Genomic DNA, 12,564 nt, shown 5'->3' on the forward strand with positions numbered 1-12,564 from the left:
CAGCAGGCTGCGGCAGCAGACCCGAGCCTGGAAATGGTTTGGCATCGGGAAGCTGGAACCCGAGGGCACGACACGCGGGGGAGACAACTAGTGGGATGGGGGCACCTCCACAGCAGGGAACAGTGGGCGTGAGATAGAGACTGCAGCGAAGGGGGCCACACCCATGAACCAGTAGCTTCCGGCAGTGAGCAGGGGCAAAACTGATCAAAGTGCTACACCAGCCATACGTCATCAAAGGACGTCATCTGTTGCAGAATCCACAACAAACTTTTTCATGAACATACGCGCTAGCCTCCTCATTTGACTGAGGGTTGAATGGCGGAGCCACAACGAAGCAAATGCTGTGATGGGAGCAAAGGTATGAGTAACAACCTGGGGTCCATTGTTGGAAACTAATGTACAAGGCAAACCCACAATAGAAAGAAAAACAAAAGCATATGAATTGTGAACACAGTAGACAACACACACACACACACACACACACACACACACACACCAGAGAATGTAAGGAAACTGGGAAAATATATCCACAACCAAGAGCCAGTAGGAATTGAAGAAGGGCCCAACAAAATCTACATCAATGTGTTCTCATGGCCGGCGTAGAAAGGAGTAGCAGGACAAAGACGTCCTGGAAGCTGCCTGTTGTTGGGCACACTGCTTACAAGCCTCAATGAAATGGACAATTTCACCATCAATCCCTGGCCAAAAAACATGTCAAAGTCATGATCACAACCTATAGGAAGGTGGGACAAAGCATTGACATTATCATGTTTATACATAGTTCCATAATGGAGTTCCTAATTGTAGCAAGGCAAAAATAGCGCCCAGCGTTGTCAGCGGTATGCTACCTTGTCAGGGGAGGAAGTGTAACGTTTAAACAAGGAAACAGAGGATTTATGGTTAGTAAGAAATTGAAACTTGGAGCCATACAAAAAACACTAAATTTGTGGAGAGTGTAGCCTCTTTTTTTTCCATCTGAGAGTAAGACTGCTGGGCCACGGTGAGAGATTTAGAGGTGAAAGCGACAGGTCAACCAGTCGTTGGCATATCGGTGCGCTGGGACCGCGCCAAGGCCGTACTGTGAGGCCAGTTGCCAAAGCTGTGTGGTCGTCCAGGGAGAACGTAGCTAAACAAGGGGCTGACATTAGTTTGGATTTCAACATTTGAAGAGCACGTTCACAATCTGGACGCCGGCAAAAAGGTACATTCTTGCTTAACAAGGAATGCAATGGGTATAATGTGGCAGCACCTGGCAGGAATTTATGGCAGCACGCTATCTTCCCTAGAAAGGCCTGAAACGCCTTCATGGATGAGGGGCAAGGCATAGATTTAACTGCGGAGATGTAGTTTGGCAGCGGAAGAACCCCATTCTGCAAGACCTTGAATCCCAAATAAACAATAGAAGGTTGAAAAATGAAGATCTCGCAAACTTACACCATAAGCCGGCGGACTGTAAGGTAGAAAAGAAGGTGCATGAATTTTTCAAGTGGTTGGCCTTGGAAGAGCCAGTGACAACTATATCAACCCAGGACAGGCATAATCATTGGAAGATAGCAGGAGAGCTAGTCACACTAAAATGATGACACGAATATTGATAGAGACCAAAAGAAGTATTCAAAACCAGAACTTGGCGAGACTCTTCATCCACAGGACCTGCAGATACGCTTCAGAAAAATCAATTTTACAGAAGTACTGCCACCACCCCCCACCCTCTGCCCAATATTTTTGCCGACAGTTCCTCCTAGCCATAACAGGTTGCACAACCACTAGAGATTGAAGCCATCCAATTCTGATTTCACTTGATCTTTCCGGGCAACAGGAATAGGACGTGCAAGACAAAAATGACCCCCAGCCGTGGATTTCAAAGAAATATGAGTAGAAAAATTTGTAGCGCACCCTATACTTTCTGAAAAGGAGTCCAAAGACTCGTGTTTCCAATTCTCTCTTATATACTGTGCCTGATCGGACACAAGGTGAACTGCATTGGTGTTAGAAAATCCAAATGCCTGTAATGCATTCATCCCAAACAAGTTTTCAACATTGGCATCAGCAACCACCAAAAATGTTATGGAACGAACCACTGACTTGTAAGAGGCAGATGCCATAAATGGTCCCAACAGTGCAGTGTTCTGTTTGTCGTAACTGACCAGCTCCTGCGTGGCCGGTGTCATACGTTGAAAATTCAGTGACATCACTGCAGCACTTATGTCGACCTGTAGCTGGAGCATTTGACAAGGAACCTTTAACTCAATAAACAACTTGGGAAAACTCAAAAGATTTGGAGTCACACAGTTAACGCCCATGTCCATATCCTGAGCAATCTTCAGCAAATGACACATGGGGACAAAGAGGACAAGACGGTAACAGAGAATGCTGGCACTGTGGCGGCCACAGCTGCTTGGGCTGCTTTGGTCTGCTCTCCGCTGGGCCTGCATGCTTATCAATGCTGTCACCACTGCCGCTTCCTCATGCAAGCTATCTGTCGTCATAGTTGGCACATCTTGTGACACTACTGCCACACTGTGTCACACTTCAATTCGGTTGCCTGCTACCACAAAACTTCCAAAGATTGTGCTATTTGCAAAACTTATTCCAGTGGGGGTATTCACATAGTGAAGCCTTCTGGCACACTACCTTGTCCAAAGCTAAACTTATTATTGGGTCACGCACCATAGCATCTGTATAGGGGTATTATGGGCATCAATAATGAATTGATACTTTCGGCTAAGTCCATGAAGTTTGGCAGCCCAGGCCATGTGTGACTGGCTTGGTTTCTCGTGGCATGACATGAGTTCATTTGCAATGGTGGTTGAACAATAAATTGTACTTGTGATCAGGAGTAAGAGCTGCCAGTTCTTGTAAGACAGCAAGCTGACACAGTAAGTGATACACCTTGGGTGGAATCCACGAGAGGAAGTAGGCTGTGTTCAAATTCGGATCTGTCACACTAGAAGCCAAAAAATGTTGTCTTTTTTTTTTTTCCCCCAGAAACTCCCAGTCCTCAGCTGAATCATCATACGGAGGAAAAATGGGTGCTTAGACTGGTGGAATGGTACCTTGTCTGTTAATGAAAGCTGACAAAAGTGGTCACTGCCAAAGTAAGTTGTTGACTCGGGGCCAGTAGCACGATGTCCATATGACTAAACCTCACGAAACCGCACTTTAAAGACTGCACATGTAGTAGCCATTCCAACTCGTCCCCAGTTGTGTAATAACCAAGTAATGCACAAAACTGATCCAAGTAATACAATTACTCCTTTATACATAAACCTCTGAACAAGAATAGAAATAAGCCTCTGGTGACTCGACAGTCAAGACAAAAGCATCATACAGACGGTGTAATATAAGTGATACACAGAACAACTGATGTGAGTGGTACAAACTAAAAGAACGTATTGAGGGTGAGTAGGCGCTGCTTTGCACATGCGTAGGTGCGAGTCACCAGTGGACGGCGCGGCGGAGACCGTGCTGTATGCACACTGCCTATAGGCGGCCTCTGGTGGCCTGCCAGCTGCTGATGCAGCTGGCGGTTGATTAAAGTACACACGTGTGGCAACACAACTCTCTGCACACTCGCTCACACACTCACACTCACACATACTAGTGGCAGGATACAACAAGGTCCCGTAAGAGACGTGACAAATTCGAAGCAAGATTTTTAAAAGTGCAATGTAACAAGAAGTAACACAAGCTTAGTAAAAATGTTTAAACAAATTTAAATGTACCGAGCTAACAGAATGTTTTTAAATTGCAGACCAATACTTAACACAGTCCTTTGAGAGAGCTAACAAATTTGAACAAATACAAGAGCCAAAAAATGGTGTGGCAGACTAGGAAAAAGTTGATACAAAAAGGGCACAACACCAAAAGGGATCAAGTAAAAAGCCAAAGAAATGCATGAACTCTGAAAATGTTTAGGCCCACGCAAACTAGTGAAGATAAGACTTAAAGAGCAGTCACCTTTTCGTGGAACACCTTCATACAAGATAATGTCGGTGGCGAATCCTAAATGCTGGACAGTAATTTTGTGCCACCGGTGTGCTCCCTCTTGTCAGGGTGGACCAATTGCACGCATAGCTTGCAGAAACAGTAGCTGAACCATCAGGCAACAGCAGGACACACTCAACGTAAGTGTCGTGCGATAATAAGGTGCCTGGAAACATGAACAAGTCAATTAGTACTTTCAGCAAATAGCTGTCTGAACAAACAATCCTGGATAAGTTAAAGTAGCCAGCAAATGATGACTAACAGACTAAACTAAGAATTGCAAGAATAGTGCAATTTAAACACTGGTGAGAACCAAGAATAAGTATACTAATATAATCAAGCTACAGACATAGTCTAAGTTGATTTTGAATAACAATTTAGAACTTCCCTTCAGAGTTGGAATCCTGTGTCTATTAATAATATAATGTATATCTAAAAACAAAGATGATGTGACTTACCAAATGAAAGTGCTGGCAGGTCGACAGACACACAAACATACACACAAAATTCAAGCTTTCGCAACAAACTGTTGCCTCATCAGGAAAGAGGGAAGGAGAGGGAAAGACGAAAGGATGTGGGTTTTAAGGGAGAGGGTAAGGAGTCATTCCAATCCCGGGAGCGGAAAGACTTACCTTAGGGGGAAAAAAGGACGGGTATACACTCGCGCGCACACTCACACACACATATCCATCCACACACACATATCCATCCACACATATACAGACACAAGCAGACATATATAATGGTCACATACCAGGGAGAGACGTCCCACAGATCCAGTTAGGTCCAGGAGCCAGATAAGGAATCTCGCCTCACAACACACGAGAGTGCCTACACAAAAAATTTCACAGCTATCTGGCAGCGCACTCAGCATACTAATAGATCTGGCCAGAACAGAATCTAAAACATAATTAAAAGAACACATTAATCATAAATGTTCGTGACAGTACCAGCAGCACCTGCAAACACTGTCACACTCCCAGCTGATCGCACAGAAGGTAAAAGTACTAAAGTTAGGCATCATTTGGCAAGGCGAAACTCTGGGAGAAGGTTTGCCATGGTGAAAGTAACTCTGCTACAAGTGGTATCTTAAAACCAAACAGGAAAAAACATCAGCACAATTAAGTTACTTTTCAGGAAAGCAATACAGGGCAGTCAGCATACATGGTGTTGGGCAGGCTCTAACAGTTTCTATAAGTGATACAGACCACACTAACAGCAGATCCAAACTCCCTGGAAAGCACAAATTCATAACTCAGGGAAGAATCACATAGGGCAGAGCCGTAACACCAGAGGTCACTAACACCGCCAAACCACATCTCACAGCACTGCTCAACAACAGGAAAGAGGTGGCCTTTCAGAGCACCGAAATCAGCTAATGATGATCAAAGTCATTCCCGTTGTAACGGGTCCCTCACAGAGGATCAGTGAAGACAGTGACCACCAGCACTTGACAACACGTTTCCTCCAACCGACTTCCTTCTCATCATCCCTGATGACTGTCTGTTCCACACTCGCTCACCTTGCAAACATTTAAAACCAGAAGACACGGCACAAGAGTGCCGTGTGCCAACCAGAAGGAAACGAACCAGAAATTCGATCTACAGACTACACTTGGTACGACACAGCTCATTCAGTTTATTTAATTAGTACCTGACCATTTTAGCATAGCAGGCATTATGTGGGGCAAGTTAATTTAAATGCAAACACTTCTGCATATTCCTCGCTGATTGGCTGTTGATCTATGGACGTAACTCCACAGCAGTACATTTCCAATCTATGGCTATCTGGAAAAATTTGCTTGATTTGGTGTCCCCAAACCACCTCTGGCCTCTCCAGGTTATTTTCCTCCATGCTGGATAACAAAATAACTTTAGAGTAGATTATAGGTACCTTGTGAACTGCAGCCATAAAATGTCATAATTTTGTCATGACTAGATATTTAAAAAATACTGAATAACATGATGATGACTTAATAACATGCTATGTCTCTAATTTCATGTGCAGTTGTATGAAGACTATGCTGAGCCTTTTGGGTTGTGGGATTGCAAGCTGGCAATTGTGCACTGTGCCGGTCACCTTGATGCGTATCTCATCGAAGCAATATGGCGAAAAATCATTGAAGCGGAGATACTGTCATGTGGTTCAATTTCTCCTAATGATGTTATGGCAGTGGTAATGGGAAAAGTGAAATCACTTGGACAGGAGTATTCAGCATCAGCCATATGTGTTCCTGTTGGTAAGCAAACTCAATTTTCTGATAACTATGGAAATACTATCATGTTGCTGGACAACATTGGAGACATGTTGTTACCGTAAATTTTTTTTTTTCCCCCCCCGTATTGAGAATCCGGCAGACGTTCACTAACCAGTCCAAAGGCATTACTGCAAGACTTCATGAACCTGTCTAACACTCTTTCTGAACGTAGGTGCTCAGTTTCATCAACTGCTGAAATATGTGGTTTTAAGTTCTTGATGTTAGCAAGCATGGGAAAGAAAACCCCTCCTCTTTTGAAATAGGTGCACATGAAGTAATTCGAAGCAGCGAGATCATGAGAACAAGCAGTATCACAGAAATGGAAAACTCGTGTCTCCCACATAATGTGTCCTTGCTGAGTCAGCTCACTCACTGACTCCAGTGCTCTGGGAGTTCATGTTATGCAGTATACCTGTGCAGCAGTCTACATAGTCTTAATTGCTTAATCATTTTCAGTTAATTAAATAAAGTAGTTCAATAAATCCCATAGCTTTTACACATGAACATTGATCTTCCCTTTGGCTGCTTGTCTCCATCTCAGTATCAAAATGAAAAAATGGTTTCATTGGTCACCAGAACAGTTACAAAATTTCAGAGTTCAGATGAATCTTCTCAGTTTTTAATTTCAAACAAATATATAAAATGTAGATATATCTCTGATGAGAGTCTGTAGTATCAGGGCAAGACAATCTGCTTAGCTAACCAGAATGTTTTGTGGTACCCTGTACACAATATATATTGTCAGATTTTCATTCAGTTCTAGCATATTGACCTGTTACCTACCCATTGTCTTACTCACTGGTTTACCACTTGATGAGGACTATTCCATCCTTGTCATCATCACCATAGAAGTGTTACGCATGTTTATTTATTTTTAAGTGGACAGCAACAGTAAACACCATTTTGGGGAAGGATTAGTAGGCAAAGTTACGAGATAATGCAGACAGGCTTTTGAGAGAGGAGAAACATTCATCGAGTTCTACATTGCCGTTTAGCCAGTAATAGCTAATGCACTTTTTTAAAAATGAGAAGGTGAACATCCCAAGATCCAAGAGAGCCAGGAAGATACAAGCTGGATTACATTATGGGAAGAAATATTGGGTTTATAAGGGGTCACAACATGTGAAAGCAGTTCAGTGTAAAGTTTTGCAAATTCATTGAAATTCTCAGAAAAATACACTTTACGGTGAGGTGTGTTAATATACAATTTTATACAAGAACCAATGGGGAATAACAACGAGAAATGAAGAGAGAAGTGCCCAGATTAAAAAGGGCGTAAGGCAGGGCTGCAGCCTTTCTCCTCTACCATTCAACCTTAGTGTACTGCAGTGCCAAAGAAACTGGTATCGGCATGCGTATTCAAATACAGATATATGTAAACTGGCAGAATATGGCGCTGCGGTCGACAAAGCTTATATAAGACAAGTGTCTGACACAGTTGCTCGATCAGTTACTGCTGCTAAAGTGGCAGGCTATCTAGATTTAACTGAGTTTGAACGTGGTATTATAGTTGGCACACGAGCGATGGGACATAGCATCTCAGAGATAGCGATGAAGTGAGGATCTTTCCATATGGCCATTTCACAAGTGTACTGTGAATATGAGGAATGCGGTAAAACGTCAAATCTCTTAAATCGCTGCAGTCTGAGAAGGATCCTGCGAGAATGGGGCCAATGACTGAAGAGAATCATTCAATGTAACTGAAGTTCAACAAATGAGATGAATTCACAACTGCAACTAATGACTACCATCAGCTGTAGAATGGAATGACGACAATGAAACTTTGTGCTAGACCGGGACTTGAGTCTGGATTTCCCACTTACCTGAGCAGTTGCCTTAGCATGTGGCTATCCATGCATGACATGGCAATTGAGATTTCATGTGATGTGTTTCGTAACGGCTGTGGTCACCGCAGTGCATTGTCATCAGAATAACACTGCAATATCGGAGTTCAAACCTTCCGCAAATTGCTGCCGATCTCGGTGGTGGGCCATCAAAAAGTGGCAGTGTGCAAACCGTGTAACATCATCGACATGGGATTTTATAACTGAAGACCCACTCATGTACCCTTGATGACTGCACGACACAAAGCTTTAGCCTCACCTGAGCCCGTCAACACTGACATAGGCCTGTTGTTGAAAGGAAACATGTTGCCAGGTCAGATGAGTCCCAATTCAAATTGTGTCGAGTGGATGGATATGTACTGGTATGTAGACAACCTCATGAATACATAGAACTTGCATGTCAGCAGGGGACTGTTAAAGCTGGTGGAGGTTCTGTTATGGTGTGGGGCGCGTGCAGTTGGAGGGTTGAGAGACCCCTGATAGGTCTCGATACGAGTCAGGCAGGTAGCACGTACGTAAGCATCCTGTCGGATCACCTACATCCATTCGTATCCACTGTACATTCCGACGAACTTGGACAATTCCAGCAGAACAATGCAACACTCCCACATCCAGAATTGCTACAGAATGGCTCCAGGAACACTCTTCCGAGTTTAAACACTTCCACAGGCTACTAGACTCCCCAGACATGAACATTATTGAGCACATCTGGAATGCCTTGCAATGTGCTGTTCAAAAGAGATCTTCACCTCCTCGTACTCTTACGGATTTATGGACAGCCCTGCAGGATTCATTGTGTCAATTCCCTTTAGCACTACTTCAGACATTAGTCAAATCCTTGCCACATTGTATTGAGGCACTGCTGCATGCTTGCGGGGGGTCCTTCATGATATTAGGCTGATGTACCAGTTTCTTTGGCTCTTCTGTGTATTAAGAAACAGTGATGGAAATGAAAAAGAAAAGTTCAAGAGAAGCATTGAAATTCAGAGCAAAAGGATAACAGTGATAAGATTACTAATGACATTGCTATCCTCAATGAAAGTGAGAAAGAATTACATGACAAGTTCAGTGGAATCAACAACTTAATGAACACAGAATGCGGAATGAGAATAAAGTAAGAAAAATGAAGGTATTGATAAGCATCAAAAATTAGACCATCTACAAAATTATGTGGGATTTCTTATCACTGAGGGTCTAAAAGCAATCAATATTTGCACTTCCATAAATGAAATGTTGTCACAAATCCATATTCACTAACGGATTTCATTGATTACAATGACAAATGTGAGATTGCTCCCTGGATTCACTTGCGCTGTGTTCCACGTATTAACAATTAACTATAAACATTGAAATGAAATGATTGTGTGATGTTGTTGGCCGGGATGTCCCATTCGGGTTCGGCCGCCAAGTGAAAGTCTTATTTCAGTTGGCACCACATTGGGCAAATTGCGGCCAATGACGAGGATGAAATTGTGATGAGGACACCACAACACTTAGTCCCTGAGCAGAGAAAATCTGTAGTTCGACCGGGAATCGAACCCAGGCCCAGTGCATGGGAGGCAAGCATGTTACCACCCAGCTAAGCAGGCGGACACTAGAAACATTAATTCACAGTGTGTGGTTTATTGGTATGTTACCCCAAAATGTCATGAATTGCGCTATTTGAAACAGAGCCAATGTTGCACACAACATCCTTTATTACCAAGCTAGTGCCATCAGCAAACAGAAATATTTCAGAATTATCTTTAATACTAAAGGGCATATCATTTATATAAGGAACAGGAGTGGCCCCAGCACAGATCCCTGGGGCACCCCCCCCCCCTTTCCCCCATTTGACTGCCCCAATCAGACCTCACATCACAGCCATTCTCAACACTGTGAATAAAGATCTTCTGCTGTCTGTTGTTAAAGTAGGTGGTGAACCGATTGTGAGCTACTCCCCGTATTCCATAGTGGTGCAACTTCTGGAGCAATATTTTGTAATCACCACAGTTAAACGCTTTAGTTAAATCAAAGAAGATGCACAGTGTTCAAAAGCAATTTGCCACTCTGAGATGAAAATTTTGGCACGTGAGAGAAATTTGTGGTAGTTCGCATCGAATCAGTCAGAAGACTGAGGATTCAAAAAAACTGACTTGGGACCAGAAGCACTTTATTTCCATGTAAGAACTCTGTTTCTATTTATCTCTGTAGTCATATTAATAATGGGAAACACAGCTGGTTTAAATTATGCATAACAAACAGACTGCAAGAAGTTGTGCTGTATAATTCAAACAATGTTGGGAGTCGAAAAAGGGAAAAATCAGGAAGGGAGCCCCACAACGATCCATTCTGGGTCCACTCTTATTCCTTATTATGGGCTGCAGGAAGCCCTTACAAAATTGTGCAATTGCGCCATCAAGAAAGCCAGTGTTGTTGGTGATTGTTTGTCAGGGTCTCATGTTCTTCCATCTAGGCTCAACAGAAAAACTTAACATGCTCCCTTAGATAATGCTTTACCTGTTCTTCTGGAACGTATGCCTTTACTGGTGTGACAAAAGCACATGCTTCATGCATATTGGTGCTCCTCCTTAATGTTTGTAGGTTCATAAATAACAGATTCCATCATATATGGATAGGTAGAGGTGGGCAAACTCCTTGACCACAAAGCTCTCTGTACCTCAACCCACAGCCCACCCACACTCTTCGTATATTAATGATGTATGTAACCGGAAGTTCGTTTTGTACTTACAGAAAAGGCATCAGTTCTGAAGAATAACCTTTAACTGAAAGAATGCCATCTGTATTACAACAGGGTGTAATATGCCCCAGGACAACTGGGAAACCTGAGAAAAATCCAGGAATTTTTAATTCTTTCAGTTTTCAGTTAAATTTTTGTAATTTTGAGTGGTAAGAATTGATACCCTAACAAAGGCTTTTACTTTAGTCCACTACTGCAGCAATAAAACATAAATGGGAGAATAGCACTAAAATAAAATTTTAATTGCAAAAGTAATATGCCATTTACAATAATAACAATAACAGTAAAAACAACAAAAAAACACAGTCTGTTGTGGACTGGCAAGACAGCCAATCCACAGCGACGGGTAACCGAAAGACATGCGTTTAACTCACGCAGGCTGGCGTGAGGTATGCTTCATTAGATACATAGCAAAGGATAAATGGCGCCTTGCTAGGTCGTAGCAATTGACTTAGCTGAAGGCTATGCTAACTATCGTCTCGGCAAATGAGAGCGTAACTCAATGAACCTTTCCTAGCAATGTCGGCTGTACAACTGGGGCGAGTGCTAGTAAGTCTCTATAGACCTGCCGTGTGGCGGCGCTCGGTCTGGATTCACTGATAGTGGCGACACGCAGGTCCGTCGTATACTAATGGACCGCGGCCGATTTAAAAGCTACCACCTAGCAAGTGTGGTGTCTGGCGGTGACACCACATTCCTCCCCCGCAAATCGGCGGACAGTTGTGGTATAAGGCTTCCGCCCGCCGTGGGGAGGACCCCATGTTGACGTATGCGACAAGGTGGGGAGCCTAACAACAGGCGAGGCCGTGCCACCCGCACCCTGCCATTCTGTCCGAGGGGAGCTAGGAAAGGCAAAAAAACCTAGTCCAGGGTGCACGCCAACATGCGGTGTATGCGCCCGTAAAGAGACGGGAGGGGCCGAAGATTCGACCTCCATCTGGTCGGGGCAGCCGACGGGCGAAGACGACATCTGGTCTGGAGCGGGCAAGAGGTCCATGTCGGAGGACAGCTGGTCACGGGAAGCGATCGGCGGCGCGTGACCCAGGGAGGCGCTGGTCAGCTGCAGCGAAGCGTCCACTGCGGGCGTCGCCGGCGGGAGAACAGGCGCCGGCGCCGGTGGCGCGGCGCCATGGGGCAAAATGGGAGGCAGCGTTGGTAACACCTGGGGATGGGGCGAGCCAGTAGATGGGTCCCCAGGGCGCTGACCGGACGGCACCATCGCTGAAAGCAGACGGGGAGCGGCAGAACCCGTGCGACGACAGAGGCACAGCTGATTGAGATGCCGACGCACCTCACCAGAGGCCCCCAAAACCAGATACATAGCGCGGCCGAGGCAGCGAAGAATGCGCCCTGTGAGCCAATGCCGTGAACCCCGATAGTTGCGATAGAATACAACGTCACCTGGAGCAAAAGCAGGAGTATGCCGCTGCACAGGAACCTGATGCGGCGGATACAGCAAAGACATCAAGGTACGATGAGGACGACCGTGTAGCAACTCAGCCGGCGAGCGACCATCTCGGGGCTGAGAGCGATACGAAGTAAAAAGAGCAACAACACGTCCTCTGTGACTTGAAAGTCTGGACCAATCGTTCAGCGGCACCGTTTGACTGAGGCGAAAACGGTGCGGATGTCAGATGGTGAGTACCATTGGCCTTGCAGAATGACTGAAATTCTGCGGACATGAATTGTGGTCCATTGTCGGAAACAATAGTCTGTAGAAGACCTTCAATGCAAAA

The 12,564-nt window shown here is 44.5% G+C and overlaps 1 protein-coding gene across 3 annotated transcripts in view; it reads left to right on the forward strand.

Annotated features, from left to right (window-relative positions):
* Positions 1-12,564, forward strand: part of LOC126481249 (nuclear pore complex protein Nup155) — a 267,575-nt gene that overhangs the window by 229,724 nt on the left and 25,287 nt on the right. For all 3 annotated transcript variants that reach the window (XM_050104864.1, XM_050104862.1, XM_050104863.1), the window contains exon 23: positions 5,995-6,226. In XM_050104864.1, the coding sequence (XP_049960821.1) occupies positions 5,995-6,226 (232 nt within the window). The remainder of the gene's footprint in view (positions 1-5,994; positions 6,227-12,564) is intronic.

The sequence above is a fragment of the Schistocerca serialis genome, chromosome 5, assembly GCF_023864345.2.
Source record: "Schistocerca serialis cubense isolate TAMUIC-IGC-003099 chromosome 5, iqSchSeri2.2, whole genome shotgun sequence".
NCBI classification, from domain to species: Eukaryota; Metazoa; Arthropoda; class Insecta; order Orthoptera; family Acrididae; genus Schistocerca; species Schistocerca serialis.